This window comes from Polypterus senegalus, chromosome 1, assembly GCF_016835505.1.
Source record: "Polypterus senegalus isolate Bchr_013 chromosome 1, ASM1683550v1, whole genome shotgun sequence".
In the NCBI taxonomy this organism is placed as follows: Eukaryota; Metazoa; Chordata; class Cladistia; order Polypteriformes; family Polypteridae; genus Polypterus; species Polypterus senegalus.
Genome location: NC_053154.1, coordinates 172,595,001 through 172,619,868, shown reverse-complemented (window position 1 = coordinate 172,619,868; position 24,868 = coordinate 172,595,001). Strand labels below are relative to the sequence as shown.

The window sequence follows — 24,868 nt, the reverse complement described above, 5'->3', positions numbered from 1 at the left end:
CTGGGTTTTCCATTATTATTAAGTATTAATAATTTAGCAAAAAAATGCATTCATTTTGAGCACAGAAATGGATAACGAACATGTGAATAATGAGAAACGAGTTACAAAATTATTTTCTTTGATTTCCATGGATGTTTTTCAGATTGTTTGCTCTCCTGGCCTCTACACAGCCTACATGCTCTGACAGGCAGATAAACACCTTTCTTTGTCTGAAACTCTATAAACCATTGTTATTTGTGCACAGGCTTATTGGAATTAAATAGGTCAACCTAAAACAGAGAAAAAAGCTACAAAGTGCTAAGTGGCTTTATATTAAACAACAAACATATTGTTCTAATGTAAATTATTGTTCCATTATACATACATTATTTCATCTGCAAATGTGTATAAAAGGAAAGGTAACTTTAAAATAAAGTAATACATACAGATGATGCTATCACAAGCATATAGAAAAAGGTAGAAGACAGCAGATTGCGACTGCTTTGCTTCAATGCACATGAACAGTAGCCTTCATGACACTAAAACTAACTGCCTGATTACATCACATGACACGAAGCAAGAAGAAGGATAGAAAAAATCCCAGATATTCCTACTAGTTGGGGCTAAACTGCAAATCTTAATCAAACTGGCAGGTTTAACAAGTTGTAACAGAACATTTGGTGTTGTCCAGTATTGGTGACTGTTGGGTCTTATTCTGTTAATATCTTTCTTACTTTGTACACAAAAGCATGAGATTATTATTTTTTCTCAGCCACTACTACAAAGTACATGAGGTGAGTAACATATAAAAAATACCACTTTGGGGTGTATTCCTTTGATTTATGATCTAAATGATTCCATCCACATGTTTGTAAGTCTGCTTCTGATCAGACTGAAACAAACAAGTAAAGTTTATTGTTACAAGTACTGAGTACAGTAAAATTCTTACTTGAATGGCTCACTAACATCCAACAAGCAGATAACAGTATGTTTATTTTTTGGAATGTTTTTCCTTAAGGGTGTGATGACTTTATGGCCCTAATGCGCTGGTTCATTTTCCATCTGTGGTTCGTTCTGTTTGGAGTTTGCATGTTGAAATCTTTAACTTCCCTTATAGGTGTAAAGATAAGTTGCAGTGCGATTTGAAGCTGGCTCTGTGTGAATGAATATATGAGTGTGCTCCATGCATTTCCTTTTTGTTCCTGTTGCTATTACAGCAGATTACAAATCCCCACAAAAGTTACTTCATAAAACAAGCTGAAGAAAATGAATGGATGGATATTTTACTTAAAATGTTAACTATCCTAACATCAGAGGATATGTTCTTTCATTAATTAATAAAAAGAGCATTCAGTGTAAGATTTAAAAAGTTTAATTAATGCATTGTTTTAATTAAAGTGGAAAATAAATATTTTAGTTATGTATTCAAGTAACATAGGCTTCAGGTAATTGCACATTAAAAACTGGTGAAAGATTTTGAAATTAACTAAATCCTCTGCTGATAAAATGCCTTCCCCATGAGGCTCAGCTCCTTCTGGTATTGTAGGTATTCTTGATGTAGAAGTTCCTCCAAAGCAGCTCTCCGTACCTTTTTGTATAAAAAATAAGAAAAAAAAGATAGGAAAAGTGGAAGAAAATTAAATCTCTGAAATTTTGCTTTGAATAACACAAAGTGTCTCACACATTTAAAAGAAATCCAGCTTTCAGAGAACGGTACACCTGAGCAAAGGCAGAGTATTCTGAGGAATTACATCTGTTGCGTCAGAAAGAACTTTGGTTTATTGAAAGACTAATATTTCAAATATGTAGCTTTCTTTAGTGAAAGACATTAGAATCGTAGATGAATATAATTACATACTCCAACAAGGATCTGAGTGGGCAGAAAGAATGTTTGTGATGATCAGTCTTGAAAACACACCTGAACAGAAAGCAACTGCAGTGTTTTTAGATCGTGATTTTTCAAAGCTGCAAGAGGCCAGCTACTTGAAAAGAGATTATGAGAAAGCTATGTGCTTGTAACTAATTGTGTAAAGTGTAATTCTGTTTTGGAAGCTGTTCATCTTGCATCTTTTGTTCATGGTTGCATTTTTATGGCATACATTTCAGAAAGTGACATTGCAAATAAAGCATATCTGTAGAAATACAGCATAAGCAGATAGTAAATACTTAATGCATGTTTAATATAGATTTGAACCATTAGAAGTGCATATACAGTATGAGGGTAAGTCAAAAAGTAAAGGTAATTTGAAAATTATACAGTAACCTCAACGGATAGAGGCTGATATAATGCAACATGTTTGCAATGGCTTATGAGTATAGTTTAACAATGCGCAGCATATTGCTGTGCTGTTAGTTTTGTTGAAGCCATGGTCAAATGAACATGGATCCTCTGCTGTGGGATTGCACCATAAATGCACCATAACAAGATTTTTCTGGGCAGAGTGAAATCTGCTGAAATTCACAGAAGGATGTTGGCTCAGTACAGAACTGAAAAGAGCATGACTCAATTAAAGGTTTACAAATGGGTAAAAAGGTTTAAAGTAGGAAGAATAAATGTAACTAACGAAGTTCAATCTGGTCGACCATCAACACAAGCCCACATCGAAATGGTGAATGTCTTCATCTGAGAAGACTGATGGATTATGTTGTTTGCTGTTGCTGCACAATGGCTTGGTGTACTGTAAAGTTTGACCAAGATGGGGATTCCAAAGATAGCTTACTGATCTGCACAATCCATCATTATTTGAATTTCCCCTTGGGATTAATAAAGTATCTATCTATCTATCTTCTTCTGTGAATTTCAGCAGGGTTCACTCCCTCTGCCCAAAGAACTCTCACTATGGTGCGTTTTGAACAATAGTGCAATCCTAAAGCAGAGCATCAGTGTTCATTTGACTTTGCCTTCAACTCAACTATTGGTGCTGCACTATGCATGTTCAAACCACCCATAAACCATTGTTATGTTGTGTCACCGCCTATCTGTTGCAGTTACCATGAAATTATCATATTGCATTTACTTTTTGATTTACCCTTGTAATAAAAGTCATCTTTTAAAAACAAAAATAATTAAAAAAAATGTATTAGCATCAACTTATGCCTAATGTACTGTATCAGTACAGTATACAAGGTCATTTTAGACTTATGTAAGGAAGCAGTGCACATCAGAAATATGTCAGACTTGGACATGCCAGTATGTTTAAGTGCTTTAGAGGATATTGATTTGTAATATTACTTATGTAGTTAAATAGCATTTTATAGCATAGCATAACTATTTTTCCCCAGAACATCTACCTGTGATCATCCTTTTAATTTGCCTTCCATGACTCGTACACATAACTAGAAGTAAGTGGGTCATATTATTAGAGCCATAGTGTTTCAAAGAACACACACACACACTAAACAATACATAATCAATTTTAGAGATCATAAATAGATGTGGAAAGGGGAAAAGATTAATTCTAATCAGCATACTATACTGATAAAAATGGTTAGTATTGTAGCCAAAGGGGTCTGGGTTTGATTCATACACTTGTCACTGGTGTGGCTAGAGTTTGCCCATTCTTCTTATGTTCTTGTTGTTCAAGTACTACAATTTACACTGTCAAGACTAAGTACTGTAAATTAACTGGATTACTTTAAGCATGACAGATTACTTTGTTACTTTAGACTGGAGAAGCATGGGTGTGTCATTTGGCGTCCCATCCAGAATTAGCTCCTGAACAATGCTGAAAAAGTTGTTATTGGCTTCTCACAACTGTGAACATTTGAAATTTCAGTCTCACATTACAAATACGAAACCACCAGAATTCAACTTCACATGTCTAGAGAAGATACTAAAATACTTTGCCATGCTTTTATAACTTTTTGTTTGGATGACTACAGTTCTTTTTTTAAAGGCCTTCTTAAAGCTCATTTGTACTTCTGCGTTGAACCTATGCTGTAGCTATGCATATAGGCTATGCCATCAAAAGCAGTTTATGCCATAGGCATGTGTCAGAATATTAAATGGTGGTGTTTGTAGTTCATAAGAAAAGTGAATGATCCATTAAAATGCAGGCAATTTTGCCCTCCAGGATCAGGACTCCTGTTGCTACACATTCTGTTCTGTGGGTGAATGTATTATTCCTCCACATATTTTCCCATTTTTGCATATGTTTGTTGACTTCCAAAATGGAAGATGAACGGAAACACATCTAAGGAAATATGTAGTTACCAAACTGGACAATCATAGTTGTAAAGGTTTGCATAGGGTTCACATTGACGTGACACATAGTCACATTTTTGAGAAGACGACTGTCAGGCTACTTCTGACAGTGTATGCTTGACGCAGAAGTATAGATAAGACTTTAGATTTGTACCAACAACGGCAACCACAGTGCACCTCAATTGGATTATCTGCACTAGATTTCTGTTTGTTACTAATTTTCAAAACGCTCATATCAACTTTTCAGTTCTAACACTTCAGAATATCTGTCTACCCTAACTACACTGTGTAAACCAAGGTTCTCAAACTCCAGTCCTAGAGGGCTGCAGTGGCTGCAGGTTTTCATTCTAACCCCTTTCTTAATTAGTGCACTGTTTGTGCTGCTAATTAACACATTGTGAATTCATTTTAATAGAATTCCTTTTTTAAGATTTGTTTCCCTGAAAATCTTCTTTGTTCCTCTAAATTGCTTCATTTCTTTCCTTAAATGACACCCAAACAGAAATGAAATGAGAAGTGAGGGATCCAACAGAAGACCAACTAAGTCAGGGCCTCAAACTCCAACCAATTTCATGCCAAGCAGTTGCATAATTAGATGCCAATTCTTGTTTTCAGTTAAACCGTTCTTCAATTCCATGGCTTGTTGCTGCTCTCACTCTGCAATAGCATACATTTCTGAAATTGTTGACTTTCTCTTTTCTAAGAGCAGTGTTAAAAAGTTTTGTGGAACTGAACAGATCATTATTCCTTAGATCTTCACCTTTTTTATTTTCAGATATTGTATGATGGACACAGCTTGCTGGTCATGTTTTGGCTCATTTTGTATCTCCCTATTGTTTGGTGGCTAATTAAGGGAAAAGAAACAATTAAGGGGTCTGAGTCTTCAAGAGCAAGCCAATTACGACTAATTCAAAAGAAGTTAATTAGGAGCAAAAATAGGTTACTAATTAAGAAAAGGGTTAGAATGAAAACCTGCAGCTACTTCAGCCCTCCAGGACAGGAGTTTGAGAACCCTGGTGTAAACTGACTGACTGCTGAGATCTTATGCCACTGGTTTATCTTACTATTCCAAAATGCCATCACACAGCTTCTCGGAAACAGTCATTCAACTCCTGTTCTCTGACATTGATTTCCTACATCTGATTGTAAGGCTCAGCCTGCCTCAATAGTCAAAACCAGAATGAAGATATGTCCTGGCCTTTTTAAACTGCAGTTCCTACAGCACCAACAACACAAGAAGGACGAGCATCTGGAAGCTGCCATGTATACTTTACCAAGTCTTTTTAGAGCTCAGAAAGTAGGAACACCCTGGGGACACTAGAATGTTGGATTCATATTTTTCACTTGGGGGTTAAGTTTAAAAGTTGTCTTGAACCAGAAGCATATTCAGCAATGAATTTGGTGATTTGGCACTAAGTCGTGGACTTAGTGTAAAGGTGCATATGAGGATGAGAGTGCACGTCAGTAAGGGAGAGTATTACCATTAGACACATACAGGGTGACACAGAAAAACGTGAACTTTTGAAGAGTTGGCAGCACTGTGGAACAGGGACCTTGAGCTGTAAACAATCTCGCCATTTAGTAATTTAGTAATCAATTGTAAGGCAATCAATGGCAGCTGTGTGAGAATTGTTCGGTAACCGTGTCATCTCAAGATTCGGTGACATTCCCTACCCCTCAAGATCACTGGATTTGTCCATTTGTGATTTCTTGTGGGGCTACCTTAAGAGTCGGGTCTACACGACTCGGCCAAGGACACTGAATGAATTGAAACAAAGAATTCAAGACGAAATTCGTGGTATCCCAGCTAAGATGTTGCAGCGATCAATGGGTAACCTCAACCGCAGATTGGAAGAATGCATACGTACAGGAGGACGCCATCTACAGGACGTAATTTTCAGACATTGATAATTTGGATTACTGTTTCTTAAAAGGCAAGTTGTAGTGGTTCAGTTGCTGTCAATATTTTTTTTGTTGGATTTCTTCTATTTTCATTGGGTTTTTCAAAAGTTCCCGTTTTTCTGTGTCACCCTGTATAATCGAAAGACCTGTGTGTATGGAACAGTCTGCTGTGCTCACGCTCAGCCACAGCCATGGGATTTGGTGTGAATACTACAGAAGATGTAGAAGTTTATACAAGTGTGACTTGCACTTGGTGAGATAGGATAGATAGATAGATAGATAGATAGTGTCACAGGTGACTGGGGGTTGTACCCAGCCGGGACACCCCAGAGGACAAGAGGAGGGCTTGCGCCTCCCCCAGACCACGTGGGAGGGGGAACGGCCCTGGTGGCTTTGGAACTGAGGAACTGAGCTTGGAAGCTGAACCCTATAGGGGAAAGTGGTCACCACCAGGGGGTGCTCCAATGCCTTTGGAGCCTTGGCCCTCAGCACTTCCCCACACCCGGAAGTGCTGGGGGGGAGAAGACGAGGGACACCCGGAGTGCTTTCGGGTGCGCAGCCAGTTTTTCCGCCACCCTGGGGAGTGCCGGTGGAAGATAGTTGGGAGGCACCTGGAGCACGTCCTCCGGGTGTGTATAAAAAGAGCCGCCTCCCTACATTCGAGGGCTGGAGTTTCGGGAGGACGAGACAAGGTCTTGGAGGAGAGGAAAGGAGGCGGCCTGAAGAGAGAGACAAAAGGCATTGTGAGGCCTGGACTTTTGGGGGAGTTTTGGGGTTGTGTTGCACTTATTTGTGAAATATTATGTATATTAAACGTGTGCTGGGTGAACCATCGCTGTCTGCCTGTCTGTGTCCGGGCCATATCCCACAATAGATAGATAGATAGATAGATAGATACTTTATTAATCCCAAGGGGAAATTCACACACTCCAGCAGCAGCATACTGATAAAAAACAATATTAAATTAAAGAGTGATAAGATGGTGTATGCATGCACTTTTTAATTTTTTTGGCACTTGCATGCGCTTCACTTCTCATTCAACCCAAGCAGACAGACTCAGCTTTGTGATAAAAGCACGTTGTACGTTCACACAATGAGCTACAATTGCCTGAGACAGGTTCCATCCTGTCCCACTCAATTTGTTCGGCAGCGCACTTGACTACATGTCCATCTCGGACAAGATATTACCTGTCCCGGCACACTTAGTGAACTTGCAGCGGTGTCAGCTAATATAGTAAAACTGAAGAGGAGTCTTTGGGTTCTGTTTGTCCCGAAGACCACACGCAACTAGTACTTTATTGACAGGCAATTTGGCAAGCCTCTCAGCCCAACAGACAGTGAGAAATTCTTTACGGAGAAGCCTATTAGAACTTTTTGCTTTGTGCAGTCTTTTCATTTTCCAGTGGTACTTTGTGTTCAATCTTATTTATGCCTCCTTGTATATGTATTGTTTTAAATACAGGCACAATTTTTGAGAAATTTTGACCTCTTGGCCTCACTCCAAGTGTCCCAAGAGGGTGCTTTCTGAACACACTTTCTGAACAGGCCTGGATGACATAAGTTAAATGCTTTTACATTTTCAAAATAAAATGAATAATAGTCTAGACTGTTAGGGATAACTACTGTCTTAGAAAATATATTCACTTTTGCCAAGAACTAAATTATACATTTTGTAAAAATTTCCTCAGGAAAAGCAGTCTATAGTATGACTTTTGCAAGCAGAAACATTTTGAATTGCCAGCTAAATGCACTAAATATACTTGTGAGTCTTTGAACTGTCAAAGCTTTTAATATTTACTGTGGACATTAATGGAAGAAAAAAAATAATATAAATTTAATATAAATTAGTATTCAAAACTGTGGTATTCTTTTTATGGCAAATTACCTCCTTAAAATGATACAATTAACAGCTATGGCCGGTCTTCACGACTTGCAAAGGGAGCATGATTTTAAACAACTTTTACATACAATACAGATTTAGTGTGTACAGTGAAGTAAAAAGGGGTTGTTTGCATCTTTTAACAGCATATTCTCATGATTTGAATCACTGTGGTTTTGAAACGACTTTTGAAAAGTCGGACTATATAAAGGAGACATTTGACTTGCTTCTGAATTAAGATATGGGCAAACTAAACGGAAAAGATGCTTTAATTTTCTCAGTAGAATTTAGAAATGCCATGTAATAAAACATTTTTTACTATTTTAACAGTTTAGTTGTGTCTTGTTTCTTTTTTCAGTATAAAACCTTGTTATTTATTTTCATCGGTCAATTAAATTAAACTGCAAGCCTTATAAATTAAGGAAGCTACAGGGTGATGTTGGGCTAATATAGTTTTCACTTATCTCCTTTCTTATTTCTTTCCATTACAAAGTCTATAAATAGGGTTTAAGCTTCCTAGTTCAGGTACCTATTGATAGGGTGGGTGTCTTAGTTGCTTACTGAATTTCCTATTGAAATTAAGCACATTTTCTCTGAAACATTCATTTTGCTTGCATGACCATCTTGTCTAATCCTTGTCTCCAACATCTTTCCGGCAGGAACAGCTACACTACTGACAACTTTAGCGTAAGGACTGGTATCTTTGTTTAAGGACTCAGCAACATATTGCACAAAAGAAATAACACTGGGTGGTGTGGCAAATTTCAGCAGTGACTGAGTATGTGCAGTGTTAATAACATTGATCATTTTCTTTCTGTGAAAGCGGAATGTTCCTTTAGCTGAATGGGAACTAGTGCTGTGGAAGAGCCATGAGTCATTGATGTGAAGCAGATCATTGATACTGGTTTATCAGACCATTTTCTCTTACTATTAAATATAGAAATAATGCTAGAAAAAATTCACGAGAAGTATATTGTTAAAAAATGCTTCTTTGATTCATCAGCAGCTTCAAAGTTTACAAACATTCTAAGCAACCAGTCCTTTTGTAGTGCTTATTACAATAGCGAGGATAATGTAAATAGTAAGGTGGAAAAATGTAATACTAAAGTAAGAGCTGCTGCTGGGATAGTCACACCTGAAAAGACAGTTAAAAAATCATCTAGCACCATTATTATACCATGGAAGACTCAAAGAGTGTCTGATCTAAAGAGAATATGCCGGAGAGCAGAGCGTACATGGAGAAATGGAGAAACTAAAAGTGACTCCTACTTGGATCAGAGAGTGATACAGAGTTGTGAATACATTATAGTTTATGTTAAATCAATGGACTTAAAACTCCTGGAAAGAAAATTATCAATGCTTTCCTGAACCCACATAATCTAATTCAGGGTCTTGAGGGGTCATACCCAATCCTGGCAACATCAAGTGCAAGGTAGGAACCATATCTGGATGGAGGGCCAGTTCATCAGAAGGACTGACAAGAGAATTCAGTTACTTTAATTGAATTATACATTTTTTTTCCTGTTAACAAAAGGACTGAAAAGATTTTTTCTTAATCTTAATTTTTTCATATATTGGTCGTACAGTACATTAGAACAGGGGTTCTCAAACTCGGTCCTGGGGGACCTCTGTGGCTGCAGGTTTTTGTACCAACCAGCCTCTGTTTTTAACTGGACTCCTGGGCTAATTAAGTGAACTGTTGTTTCCCAGATTCCATGTTGTGGGAACAATATACAAATTAGAAAACTAAGTTTGGTTAAAAAAAAAAAGTATTAAAATGTTAAAATGTTAAAAAAGCAGTTATATGTATTTTTTTCTTGTATTGTCATCTTGATTATCATTTTACTTTTCTAGGTGTTTTAATTGTTTAATTAATCGGTTATTTACTACTTTGTGGGGTTGACGCTAAAGTAGTTGTAGCCTTTCACGATTGAGTGTTGTTTGCTTGGGTTTCTGCTTTGCTTGTTTTTAATTGTCATTATTAAGATTCAATGAAGGGAGCAAACTGCACAGGAAAGGGCAAAATATAATAAAAAGAGAGTTAAGCATTTCAATCCATAGCAAAATAGCAGAAATATTTCTACGTTTTTTTATAAATGTAAAAATCACGCTTCTGTGCTTTTCTGAATGTAAAATAAAAGATAAATAATACCATCTAATTAAATGAGATCAGTGCTATTAGGTGTTGTCACTGATTAGGAATCTGGTTGAAACAAAAACCTGCAGCCACAGGGGTCCCCCAGGACCGAGTTTGAGAACCCCTACATTAGAAGTCAGTGTTTAACTGTTAAGATATTCATACAGCTAAACCGTGAACAGCATATTGATATTGTGTCCCTGCAAAGACAATATTACAAATGGAAAAATTTAATTTCACCAATAAAATGTAGTTTGTATGAATATTGTAAGAGTGACAATAAATTATTCTGTTTTATAATATTTGTATGAGGGTAGATCAAAACGTAAAGGTAATATGAAAATTACAGGGTAGCTGCACAGGGCAGAAGGTGATGCAGTACAGCACATTTGCAATGGCTTATGGGTGGTTCACACACAGTGCAGCACTCAAATGAAAATGGATGGTCCACAACTGCATTGCACCATTGTTGATCAATGTGTCATAGGGAGATTTCTTAGGTCAGAGGGAGTGAAGCCTGTAAAAATTCACTGAAGGATGTTGGCTCAGTACAGAAGTGAAAACGGCTTGAGTCAATTAAAAGGTAATGAATGTGAGAAAGGTTTAAAGCAGGGAGAGCAAGTGTAATCGAGGAAGCTCGATCTGGTTGAGGGAGTGAAACCTGCTGAAATTCACTGAAGGATTTTGACCTGGGCCGATCAGTAAGTTGTTTGGATACATATCTTGCACAAACTGCATAGTATCCCAAGTCATCATGCACTATGGCTTGTGCAGATCCATAGCTGACATCCAGCTGTGCAGTAATAGTTGTCAACATAGTCTGTCAGTCTTTAATGATGAAGACATTTACCATTTCAATGCAAGTTTGTGTGTGCAATGTTGATGATCGACCAGATCGTCCTTTGTCGATTTACACTTTCCCAAAGAAATCTGACTACAGCGTATTGTTCAACAACAGTGTTTATACCGCACCGGAATGTCCATGTTCATTTGATTTTGACTTCAACTAGACTAATGGTAAAATACTGAGCTGTGCATGTTCGAACTACCCATAAGCCATTTGTGAACATGTTGTATTGTGTCAGTGTAATTTTTGAATTGCCTTAACTTTTTTTTATCTTGGTAATATTCTTGTATATTTAACCTGCTTATCTGGTTCTGTGTCTTGGGCAGCCTGTGCCTTTCCAGGGAAACAATGGGCACAAAGATGGAAACCAGTGCTAGATGCATCCATTGAGTGGCATGATTATGCACACATCCACACTTGCACTTATGCCAGGCCAACTCAGAGCTGGTATGAAGAATGAAAAACAGGCTGCCTATTGAAGAATACATGCAGGAATGGAGAGAATGAGCAGACTCCAGGCAGAAAGTAACCAGGTCAGGACATTTGAATTCAAGGCTTTGGAGCCCTAGCTGGTAGCTACCCAGGTAGCTGAGGTAATTACTAGGGTATTGAGTTTCTTTATTTTGGAACATTCAATACCTTGCTTAATAATAATAATGAATAATTAACATTATATATCACAGTGTATTATATATACCCAGTATTTGTTCTTCCATTTTCCTAACTCACTTATTCCAAGTTATAAGATGTGAGGTGCCAATACACCATATTATTCTGTACAATTTAGTGTTTGTTCCTGTATAGCACTATGTACAGTGCATCTATTTTAATTATTTAAAACCACTATGAAACATATATGCACCAGAAAATTTGCATACATAAAGGTCAAAGCATGTTAACATTTTTGCAGTCTTCAGAGAGCTAAGGTCTGGTAGTATGCTTAAATGGCAAAATAATAAATAATAAGGTATGCTAAGATAATGCCAGAAGGCAACAGATCAGAACAAATCTAAATATGAGCTTATACATGCCATAGCGTAAATAAACTAGAGACCCATGTAGCTTGTAAGAATGCAAAGACAAAGTCTAGCTGACCTAGGCCGGCTGGCTGTCCAGCTAGTTCTTGGGCATTCTGCCATTTACTCCAGTGAAGGGTATTGCATATGAGTGTGGTTAAATTATAAGGTGGTCTCACATTCGGTGTCATCCATGATGCCATTATCAATGCAGGAATTCAAGTTTACTGTCACATATACTGAGTACTTTGAAATTCTCTGACAGGTAAGTAATTGCCATATTTTGATCTTTACAACACTGTAAATAATACACATGCAAAACTGGTTTCCTTTAAAAAGAGAAAACATGAGGAAATACAAAACAAAATGCATTTGTTATGATTTAACTACTGTACATAATAATTGCAGACTCTATGCGTGCTCTAAGAAGTGCATGGTGTGACTAACTAGCAAATGTTTACACACAAATTTGCCCAGACTCACCTGAACCAGAGCCTTTCTTCCAATGTTCAACTCATTGGATTGCTGAGCCTGCAAGTGTCTATCTCCTTCTCTTGTGTTCAGAAAACTAATTGGTTGAAACAGAATATTTTAAGTTACTTTAGTTCTACAAGTATCTATGCAGTCAAATGCAATTTATACATAGCGAAAAAACTGAAAACAAATCTGGATAAATAAAAGGTAACACAGACTGCACTGAGCCGTCACAGCTCCATGCCATCCAGTGAGCTGCCTCTGCTGTATCCATAATGTTTCAATCTTTTTCATACTGTAAGGCATTATTGAATCAGAACATAATGTTATCAAAGTGTATAGTTCAGGCTGATTTTCAACTACCATGAACTCTTGCCCCTAAAATAAGTGTGCAGATCTGTCTTATTTGTGTATATATATAAAAAAAACAGCATGATCTCAGCCCTAAATCAAGCAGATATACACCAATCCATAACTGAATGTTCTATGGTTTTAATAAGTAAACAAATTCATGCACAAAGTAAAGGAGGGTGTTGTAGGTAAATTTATGTAAATGTAAAGCAAATCATATGAAAGGGAAAACAAACAATGAAGCACTCATAGGATAATTTAACATTGTAAAACCTACAGTGGTTTGTATACCTTTTACAGTAAACATGATGTTAAATTTGCCTTTTATCTTGATTTGTTATATTACTTTATAACTAGTTTTTATTTATGCGGTGGCATTGTCCTCACAGATGGCACAGTGGTAGTGCTGCTGCTTTTCAGTAAGGAGACTGTGGAAGATTGTGGGTTTGGTTCCCGGTTCCTCCCTGTGTGGATAGCGCTTTGAGTACTGAGAAAAGCGCTATATAAATGTAATGAATTATTATTATTATTATTATTATTATTATTATTATGGTGGCACAGTGGGTAGGGCTGCTGCCTCGCAGTAAGGAGACCCGGGTTCGCTTCCCGGGTCCTTCCTGTGTGGAGTTTGCATGTTCTCCCCATGTCTGCATGGGTGTGCTCTGGTTTCCTCCCACAGTCCAAAGACATGCAGGTTAGGTGCACTGTCGATTCTAAATTGTCCCTAGTGTGTGCTTCGTGTGTGGGTGTGTGTGCCGTGTGCCCTGCTGGGGTTTGTTTTCTGCTGCGCCTGTGTTGGCTGGGATTGGTTCCAGCAGACCCCCGTGACCCTGTAGTTAGGATATAGCGGGTTGGGTAATGGATGGCTGGATCGATAGTTTTTTAATCTACTTTGTCAAAACTATGTTCAGCTTACTTCCCCTAAACATTTTATTATTGTCCTGTTGTAAGACCAGCTTTTAAATTAATTTGTACAAATAGGCATCTGATGTTTTAAATTATGTAACTTAAATGTAAAAAAATTACTGGCTTTTGAAGTTTATTTATTTTTTGGTAATCTGGGCAAATAGCGTAGATTATGAACTGTTTGTCAGCACTCTATTCACCACTGCTGCCTCGTAGCTCTACGGTTTCTGTCTTGGCCTGCTCACTATCAATGTGCAGTCTACTTTTTATGGATTTTTCTCCAAATACTCTTAATTTCTTCCATTCTCTCAAAATGTGTACGCATTTTTTCCTCCTTGCTGACTTTGAATTGAACTGGGCATGTTAGTGAAGGAGTGTGTGTGAATGAGTGTGTCCTGTATTGGCCTTCCACCTCATCCAAAGTTAGTTCCCATCTTATACCAGGAATTAGCATGATAGGCTCTGATTCATCTTGACAGGATTAAGCGAGTTAATGGATAGAATGATCATTTGCTCTTTAGTATGTTTATCCTTTTTCAAATCAGTTTATTCCAGTTCAGATTTGCACTTGTGCAGGACAGAGAACATCAGGTGAAATATGGGAGCTGGTCCAGGGGTCAGATTTATACAACTTGCGCACTCACAAAAATGTCTTGAAATGTGTGAATGCTACTTTCCAGACAAAATTCTGATTTTATAAAAGAAAGTTTGACAGGGAACATGCTTATATTTGTGGCATCTGTGAACCATGCAAATGCAACATTTCAGATAATCAGCCTTGATTAATAGGGAAATGCAACAAAACCAGCTAAGTGACATATATAATAATTTATATCACCGAGCTGTAATTGTAATGAGCGTTGTTCTGACAAATATATTATAACACAAAAATCAAGAATATGACATATACAGTCTATTTGGTTCCCTTTTAAGAACAATAATATTCAGCTGTAGAACTGCAGCACAATACTGCATGTCACTACAGGTTTTATGGCAGTAATTCTATTCCAGAAGTTTTATGGTGGAAGTTAAAATTAGGGGTTAGTGTGATTAGCATCCACCTCAATAAATTGTTGTCTGTCTGTGTTCCCATCCAGTTGCTATGTCTCTATCATTCCAAAAGATGGTACATCACAAACATTTTTAGTAATACGAGTAAAATGCATTGCATTTGTCATTCCATTTGATGGTGCATCACACACAATTACACTGCTTTTACGAATGGCATATAACAGAGACATATGCATTACATGGTGCATTGCGAACAATATTGAGATCTACGTTGATTATTTAAAATTGCAACCCATCTCAGATGGGTAGCATAGCTAGTGTAGTATAAATGGTTATGACTGGGGTAAGTTAAGGGCTAATTGTTGTTAAGATAAGTTAGTGTGGTGTTGTAAAGATGTGCAATGAAGTCACTACTGCTGTGAAATTGCTGCTGTAGATATGTGGTGATGTATGGTACTGTGGCTGTACAGTTGGATCCTTGTCTTTTAGAAGGCTAATGCTACATATTTGCACGGAAGAACATTTTTTTTTTCACACATGTCATTCACTCCTTGTATACAGAAATCTATAAATATATGGGCCTATGTAAATTTCCATATATCAAATGGATGTGGCTTTCAGGGACAGGTAGGATTCTTTTTACCATGTGTATGACTAGCTTATGAGCTGATCTGGGTTAACAAAGAGCCATTTGGTTTTCCTAACAGAATCAGGGCAATTGACAGTACTCATAGCAATAAGGTACCTTGCGAGACTGACGATGCTTTTGTTAACCGTGAGCAGGGACATTCCCTTAATACACAACTTGCCTGCAATGCCAAGATGGGACTGAAATTGTGGCAGACTTGTTCTAGTTGTGGTACGTTATGGTTGCTTTGTATGGCCTATGTATTCTTTGTATCAGCAATCATGTCATTATATGTGCCAGGTTATAGCAGTTACCGCTGGCACCTGGCCCTGTACTTCAGCACCATATGGAATGCATGATAGGACTCCTCAAATACAGGGAGTGGAGTCTCAGTGCATCAGGTGGGGGGCTGCTCAATCAGCCAATGAAGGTAAGCAGCATCGTGACTTTTACATCTGCACAGCCCTGTGACAGTGCCGTGTTTTGTGCTGTCCTTTGCTTGCGTTACTGAACCCACATTTTTTAAAAGTAATGATACTGTGTCAAGTAAAAAGTTGTTGCATGCATACTGACTATTCTGTTGTCTTCATTTTGGCAATATAACACTGGAGACAAGGATGGGGCATTTGTTCCCACCATCTTCTGCATTCCTTGCACTGCTGGGTGAGCCTTCAGTATTGTGGACTCGCTGGATTGAATCTTCTTAGACATATTTAATATCTGTAGGCATGGACAAGGTGAGCAATGCTTGTACAACAGCCATGCTTATATATTGCCTAGACACCAAAGGCCAATTTATCTTTAAAATCCTCAGAACCGCATCTGCAAGTCTCCTGGCATCTCCTTTCTCTACATCTCAATGTGCCATTGTTTGAAGAATCCTCTTAGCTAGCTTTTGCAAGATCAGTAAGTTACATTCCAAATTTATCAGGAACTAATCTGAAGAAAATGCCTGTAACCCTAAAGTTCATAAAAGACTACTGATAGCAAAATGATGATACAACTCTCACAAAACAATTGACATGGTATTTCAAATACATTCAGCTACTGAACTCACGGCAAAACTTGTCATTTCTGTTTCCACATCACCCAGCTGCATGACAATTTACTGAAGTCTCCTGTGCTACCGACATGGGTGTGTTTTCACTTTGAGACACCGGCAACATTTACTATATGTGGTGGTTGCAGGCAGTTTCTACACTGTGCTGCAGCAACTATGGCTCTGCCGGTCATAACTCTAGAGCTCCGAGCTTCTTTACAAAGTGACAAAGGTGCTGGAATAGTAGGAAGTTTAACCACTTTGCTAAAGACTGTCTTAATCTGCTTAATCTGTTCTAATGGAATAGTCATTTTCCTAACAGAAAATAGCATCAACAGCCATTCACTCAGTGAGCTCCACCGCCCCACCTTCAAAATCTGTACTTTGGATTTGGACAATGTGTGTCTTCCTCTGCTGTTGAGATACTGTGAAACAGTTTTTATTTCATCTGACTGTCACTGCTCCTTCTGCTCTTCTATTCGGTTATGAAAGTGCTAAAATTAAAATGGTGGGCATAATCTTCCTGCCTGTATGATATGTAACTTTGGCCATGGTACTTGGGAAATGTCATATTTCTCATTGCCCACCAAGATGCCAACTTATTAAGCATGGACGTATTTACAGCTCTGGGATTTACACTCCTACAAACTGATGGGTCAGCTGTCCTTACAGTCAGCTCACCATGGCTTTTGCAATGGACAGCTATTTTCACGGGTTGGGGTTGTGTCTTTCTCTTTAACTTTTAACCACCAACCTCTGCTTGGTCATTCCATACACCCTGTCATCCTCTCTGTCAAGTTCCTCTGGCCGCAGAGCTACACAGCCTGTTGGAGGCAAGCATCATTGAACCAGTTAATACCTCGCTGTGGATCTCAAACTTAGTGGAAGCCAAAAAAAAAAAAGACAGGGAGCTTGCGTCTGTGCATTGACCTCAGGACTATGAACAAAGCAGTAATACCAGGTAAATACCCAGATGCTTAGGAACACGAACCAGCTCCATGGCTCTAAAGTATTTTCCACAATGGACCTTAGCCAGGGGTACCTGTAGATTTCTCTCCTCCCTGAAAGCAGGGATTTGATTGCCTTTTACACCTACAATTGATTACTTTTCTATACTAAGTTACCATTTGGCCTCAGTTCTGCCCCCACCTGTTTTCAGAAGGTGATGTCTAATATCTTTGGCAGGATTCCAGGGATGGTCCGGATGTCTGGATGACATTGTCATTCATGGCCAAACCACAGCTGTCCATGATGAACATCTCCACAGAGTGTGAAAAGTATTGTCTATTCATTACTTCTAACTGAATGGCAATGAATGTGTTTTTTAGTACCTTCCATTGAGTTTGTGGGATTTTGTCTAACTACTGATGGCCTCTCTTCACTTCAATCTCAATCTCTTTTGGGAATGACCACCTACTATCTTTGATATCTGCCACAGAACTCTGCCACCACAACTGGCCATTATGTTTCCTACTGTGGGTGGATGTTTCTTAGTCCTGGACTCCCACTTGCTCAGAGGCTGTCAATCCCCTGTAAGGCACAGCTCTCATCTCCACCTGTCCTATCTCAGTTTGACATCTGTTATAACAAAGGGTCTCTTGACATCCTTTGCTATTTGCGATGCTCCCAGTGTACCACTAGGAACAGTGCTGTGCCAGCTACAGAATAGGTACTGAATGACCCATTGCCTTCACCTCCTGGGATCTAAGTGCAGCTGAACAATGGGTAGCATTGAGCTTTAGCTTGGGGGTGGGCTTGTGAATGGTGGCACGTGTTTCTTTATGGCTGGTTGTTCACATTTCACACTGACATCAGGCACTCACATCCCTACTGTCAGTATCAGGCACTGGGTACAGGCACATTGCGCACTGACCATCAGGCACTCACAGACCTACTGACAACATCAGGCACTGGGAACAGGTCCCTTAGAATTTACTACTGGTAGGAGTGCCTGCAGCAGTATAATTTTACATATTTTACATTTAGTTCACCCCAGGCCGTGAAAATGTGGTGGCAGATATGCTGTTGCATGCTTACCCCTACTCCACCACAGACCCAGGACCTGACATCAGTGGAGCAGAACTTGTTCAAAGGCCCCACTCCACTGACTTCTAAAAACAGCCTCAAAAGTCCTCTGAACGTGACTTTATCCTATCCCATCTGTGGGTTTTCATTGGTACAAATTGTCCCTCAAAGATCTCTGGGGAGCTGCTGTCGCATTGGAAGGAATTATGTATAGCCCATGGGACTCATACAGACATTCCTAGCTGACTCCAACCATGAAGGCTATTTGGACATTGTGTGGGTTAAAGAGCCCTGCAGTGAGCTGTTGTGGTGGCCTGGGATAGATGGGAATATCAAACATTATGTCCGTGGCTGCACTGCATGCCATGTCAGTGTTATGACTGTTTCTCCAGTTCCACCTGACTACAGCCTATAGTGTGGTCAGATTGGCATTGGAGGAACCTGTAGCTGGATATTTGTGGGGAGCACCATGGAGTTCTGCACCATCAATGCTTTCTCACGTGGGCTATGATCTGTAATCCAAGTGGCCTGAAGTGCCACCTACAATGTCTGTTACAACATGTGCAGTGACTGATCTCTTGGATTCTTGGTTTAATCACTGAGGTTTGCCCTCTGCTATCACCATTGACAATGACCCCCAGTTCATATCAGCAGAATGTTTTTTACAAACCGCCCTGGGGCATTTGTCACATTCAAACAGTTCTCTATCATCCTCAGGCAAATGGGGGAGTAGAAAGATTGAACCAGACTTTTAAAAATGGCAGTAGGGATCACTTGGCTAAGGGATGCAGATTTTTTCAATTTCTCTTCTCTGTGCCCTTTTTCCACTACAGAGCAATACAATACTCCACTACAGGCAGTTCTCCCACATACCTTTTGTTAGGGATTGAGCTGTAGCTTCCTCTTGATCATTTGTGGCCTAAGGCTTCCCACACTTCCACTTCCAAAAACACAGCCTCCAAGCACCAGCAAAAGATGAAGCCACAATTCATGACCCTTGACTGGGTAAGAGTTTATTGTTCCCACCATGACTACAAATTGCAGTCTCTCTGGTCCTCATCTCTAGACGTTCTTGAGCAATTAACCCTGTGACTTTCCGCCTCTTTGATGGATCACGGTGGCACACAAGTAGAGTTCCCCACCAGTCAAAGCTGACATACAGAGCAATTTAGATGTGGCCTGCCTAGAAGAAGTCTGCATGCCCCTTTTATTAGTACTGAAACTCCTGCCAGAGCAACCACTTACACCTTCTCCTCAACTTGTTAGAACAAGGTCTTGTCCAGTCTACCTAAGAGAGTATGCCACTGATTTTTAACAGTGACTGTATATGTACAGTATGAGGTTGATTAACATGGTCCATAGGTTTCCAGTTTGTTTGTGTATACATATTTACAAGATGATTTTGTTTTATAAAGGATCAATTGTGTAGAAATATGCATATGCCAGGTTTTCTAAATTAGATTTTGCTTTTATTTTGGTGTATGAATTTTCCTGTTTTTTTGCATATGCATATTTTCATGCTGCAATCCATGCAAAGTTTTATAAATGAGACCCCTAGACTGTATTTGTGTAAGTCAAGCATAAACCCAATAACTTTACTTACAAGTTAAACACCTAGGTAACTGTGCTTGACACAAATTCATATTTAGATGTGGATAATTAACCATAGAGTCATAACAGAATGGTTTTGGTGACGTGAGCTCTGACAGTGTATACATTAGAAGGTATAAACTGGGACAATCTGAAAAAATATCTATGTGTAACATTTTAAGGATGTTTGTGTTATCATATTTAATTTTTTAATGTTGTTATTAATATTGAGGGCATACAGTACAAAATGGGCAATTTATTAGGATTTACTTGCAATTAGGGGCTGTAGATTGAGAGACCCACCCAATATATATCCCATTTGATATGACACACCTTTGTCAGTGTCAGGGCTGGCCTGGTATTTTATATTTAGTCAATCTACAGTTTTCTCTGTAATTTTGTCATTTACTTCGGACAAAGTCTAATGATGGTATTCTTTCCAAAAGGCACCATATAAAGTAATAAAACAAACTTTTTTTGCCAATGTTCTACAGTTAACAGCATCCCACAAGTATCTCAGTTATAAATTTAATGCAATATTTCTACAAGATATGATCAATTACTTGCTGAGATCTCCACAATGATTCAGTGGTGACAATTGAACTTGTAACATTATGGTTTAGAGCAGTGGCTCTCAATGTTCAGTCCTCAGTTCCCTCCTCTGGCTGCAGATTTGTGTTCCAACCAGTTTCTTAATCAGTCAGTCATTGTTAATTTTGATTGTTCACTTTCCTTAATTGGGTCACCCTTTTTTCCTTTGATTTGCAATTAGAAAAGTGCAGTAGTGCCAGATTCACACTTATAGGAAATAAAGACATATTTGCATTTTTTTTTTAGCCTTTAAATGCTTGCTTTTTTATTCACCTTTTCTGACTCTGAAAGGAGCAAATACTTAAGTGTTACCCACTTTTGTGCTTATCCACCTTACTGGAAGGATAAGCGTCTGTTTTTGTGTCCATCTGGTTACTGTATCTGTTGCATTCCAATAGATGGTTCATTGCAAACATTTCTCTTAATAAAATGCATTGCATTTGTCATTCCAATAGATGGCACATCACAAACATTAACTCTGCTTTTATAAATCCAGTACCAAGTGACGTATGACAGAGACACATACATTACATAGTGCACTGCAAACATTTATGCTGCAGTCTATGTTGATTACTCAGATTTTAACCTGTCTTAAACTGATAGCGCAGGTAATTAGTAAATGTTAAAAAAAACAGAATATTACAAAATAAAAAGTTAAAAGGAAAAAAAATAAATTCTTCCCCATCTTACACATTTATGTTTCTGCTTCTTTCAATAAGAATATAGCATACCTGGTTGGTAATTTGCAGGTGGCTGTAAAAATCTAAGGAAATGTGAAACAATGGCTAGCTTAATTAATGTAGGAGTCCAGTTAAGAGAAGAAATGTGTTGAGACAAAAACCTGAAGCCAAAGGAGGCCCTGAGGACGGAACATTGAGAACCACTGCTTTTTAGTACAGTACCACCATCACCAGGCCAAACTGGCATAATATGCTTAATTTATTGGCATATACTGTACTATGATAATACTGCCAATTTATGCACAGCGTGGCAATTTAGATAAGTATAGTATTAAAGTTTGTTGCCTCATAGCTCAAAGAAGTTTTGATTAAATACTCTTGGAATAAAGTTAGTATATTCTTGACTCTGTATGTTTAAATGTGTGCATAAACATTTGCTTTGAGTAATGCAGTTTCTTCCAACAAAGACATGTGCATTAGCTTAATAGATGAGTATAAATAGCCTTGTATAAGTGAGTGTAGGTGATTGTGTGCGAGTTTGCCCAGTGAGATGTTTTCAATTAATTCCTGTATTGTACTTGATATTGGTGGAATAGCCTCTGACAACTACTACCCCCACCTCCAAGTGACACTGTAATGACAAAAGTATGTGCGGATGTATGATCACGTATACTACCACTGTGCCAACAATTATTATTTTATACAGCAGATATGAGAAATGCACCATTGGTAGACACCAGGAGGACATTAGAAGTAGAAGACATTAGAAGACATACAGTTCTCCTGTAAACAGCAAAAAATGTATTTGCCTCCAACATAAAATCATCAGAATGTATTAAATTGTTTGGTTTATTTGGCAATGTTATTTTATTTTGTAAAACTTAGTATGCAAGAATGCATAACACTTTGAAACCTGCCTAGATCAATTCAAGGTGACAAGAAACTGGAGTCTATTCCAGCAGCACTGGGCACAAGGCAGAATCCAAACCTGGATAGTCACCATTCCACTGCAGGATCCAAACCCTCAATCAGACTCGCATAAGTCCAATTTAGTATCGCTAATTGTGCAAAGTAAAATGTGAATCAGATAATTCTGAAAATTGATGAAGATCACATTTAGAAAAAAGAAAGCAAAAGTGTTTTTAATTTGTTAACAACAATAGTGTAACACAAAGAGTCAAATCATTCAGATAAAATATTTCTACCGAATTTATACTTATTATTTAAATATTATATATTGAAGATATTACTAAAACATTTTACTCACTGATATCATATCCATCACACTGGATGATTGTTTCTTACCTTTTAGTCTGCTCATTCCTGAATGCCCGCTGCTGATCGCTCTGTAAAGATGTAAAGACATAAAAAGATAACAGTCACATCTAAATTACTCGATCAAATCCAGTTTGCACGCATTATTAAAGCTTTCTAAAAAACTAAACATTTGTTTGTTGACTCTTTCACTAATAATATGTTTTATCTAAAGATTAACCGCTTTGAAAATGTTGCACACAAGTTTAAGCTTTTGTCAAATACTTCTATCTATATTAATTTATATTTCTCATGAAAAAATATTTTACCCTAAACATTTTCGAGCACTTCACGCTAAAAAAGAGAAATACAAAAACAAAGAAAAAAACACGACTGTCTCCTAGGAAACCAAGCTTCTCCAGCGACGCGAGTTACGAAACGAGAAGGGTGGTCCCAACAACAAATCACGTGAGACGGGCGAGGAGCGAGTGCAGGAGATTGTATTCAAAAGCCAAAGAAAGAAAAAGTATTAACTCAAATGAAACACTGCTTAATTTGCAGTGATCTGCAATTAAGTACCGTTCAGTAAATTAAAATAGTAAGATTGTGAGTAGTTATGTGTAATCGACATTCGTGTGTTCATTTGTCTGACATCGATAATTCGATTTGGGTTCGTGGGTGCCACAGCTAATAGCGCATTAACTGCCCAGTGCCGTTACGTTTTCACAGGGTACTGGTTTATCTTGTTGTACAAGCCCCTCGTTTACTCTTGCCGCAATCGTGCCAACGTAGTGCCTGGAATAATTCGCAACCCAGCTACTTATTTGCTTGTAGCCAAACAGAGCATGTTAGTAGGAAGATATGTATATATTTTTTAAGTATGCACTAGTTTGAGCCATTATATTTAAGCAGAAACGCGAAAAATACAACTTTCCCATGTTGATTGCGCGTGAATTTTTCACAACCCAATGCGAATACGTAAATCAAATTCAAAGTTACACACTCCTGTGTCTAGAACACTGGATCAACTTTTGGCCCTTTAATTGAAAGTGATGATGTAAAACTTAAAACAAACGATATCTGACTTTTAAATTTCCACACAAAAAAAGGGGTTTAAATGTAAAAATCATAGCTATAGACGGTAAATCTGAGTTGTCGAATCGAAAATACCATATGAACGCCAGACGATCGCGGGACAAAACAAAACTACCTGTATTGTTCTAGAGGTGTCGTAACACTTTCGTTGCACCTTTGTCAGTTGTTTAAAATAAAACATATAATCTGGTCAGTCCGAAATTAGATTTGATTTGGTTTAAATGCATTTGGAGCTAAGTGTATTTAACACGTTTATTTTACTCTTATATTTTCACAAAAAATGCACTGAAATGCTAAGGTGAAACGTCCAAAGGAGGTCCGAGTAGTCCGAGAGCACGTGAACGCAGCATTAGATACCATGCACCTGCAGTGCCCGAGCACCATACGTCACGACAGGTCCAGGTCTGCAAGTGGATGTACTCACATCACATGCCACATTGACCGCTGTCCTTATTTAGCGGCGATAAGTCTGCATGCCCGCCCTATTCGAACGGTCCATCACTTCTATTAAACTCAGAGGCAAGTATAGAAACGTGGTCATGTCAAACCAGCCACAATAAATAAATATCTAACATATTTAGTTTTCTCCAAAGAAACAAACAGATAATAATGTGACACCTCTTCAGTATATAGAATTGGGAGATCCAATGTATAATAATAATAATAATAATAATAATAATAATTTTCAATTGGAAACTAGAAGAGATCAGAAAACTTGACAGAAAATCAAGAAAAATACTCACCTTAGAAAGGATGAAGCACCCAAAGTGAGATTTAGACAGATTGTACCTCCCTAGAAATTAATATGGCAGAGGCCTAATCCAACTGCAAAGCACCTACAAAACAATATCAACAAACTTAGACACTTACCTTAACACCAGAAATGATCCCCTCCTCATGATTGCTACAGAGCATGAAATGCAAAAGAAAAAGTACTCTCTAGCTAGCCAAGCCACAATCTTCAGAAGAAGAAATGCCAGAACCTCTAAATTAAACGCTAACCATCAATGCCCAAAAAGTAAAAAAAAAAAAGTAAAGTATCACGTCCAAGAACAAATGAAACAAAAATTAGAAGAGATACAAATGCCTGTGCAATACCCAAAAAGGGTAGGGGAAAAAGATGTAGTCCAACATATGACCAAATGAAAACAGCTGGGCTAAAATCTGAAACAAAAGGCTTTATCATCGCTGCCCAAGACCAGGCCATCAAGACCAATAACTATTGGAGCAAAATCCTCAAAGATGGCATAGATCTAGTAT

General features: G+C 38.1%; 1 protein-coding gene across 1 annotated transcript; it reads right to left on the bottom strand.

Moving 5' to 3' along the window:
* Nucleotides 1-1,107: 1,107 nt before the first annotated feature.
* On the bottom strand, nt 1,108-23,009 carry LOC120535342 (uncharacterized protein C1orf189 homolog). Its single transcript, XM_039763117.1, has 4 exons — nt 22,843-23,009; nt 22,565-22,605; nt 12,448-12,532; nt 1,108-1,567 (listed from the first exon to the last, which is right to left on the bottom strand). The coding sequence occupies exons 1-4, from the start codon at nt 22,849-22,851 to the stop codon at nt 1,466-1,468; spliced, it is 237 nt and encodes a 78-aa protein (XP_039619051.1). The 5' UTR covers nt 22,852-23,009; the 3' UTR covers nt 1,108-1,465.
* Nucleotides 23,010-24,868: the final 1,859 nt, after the last annotated feature.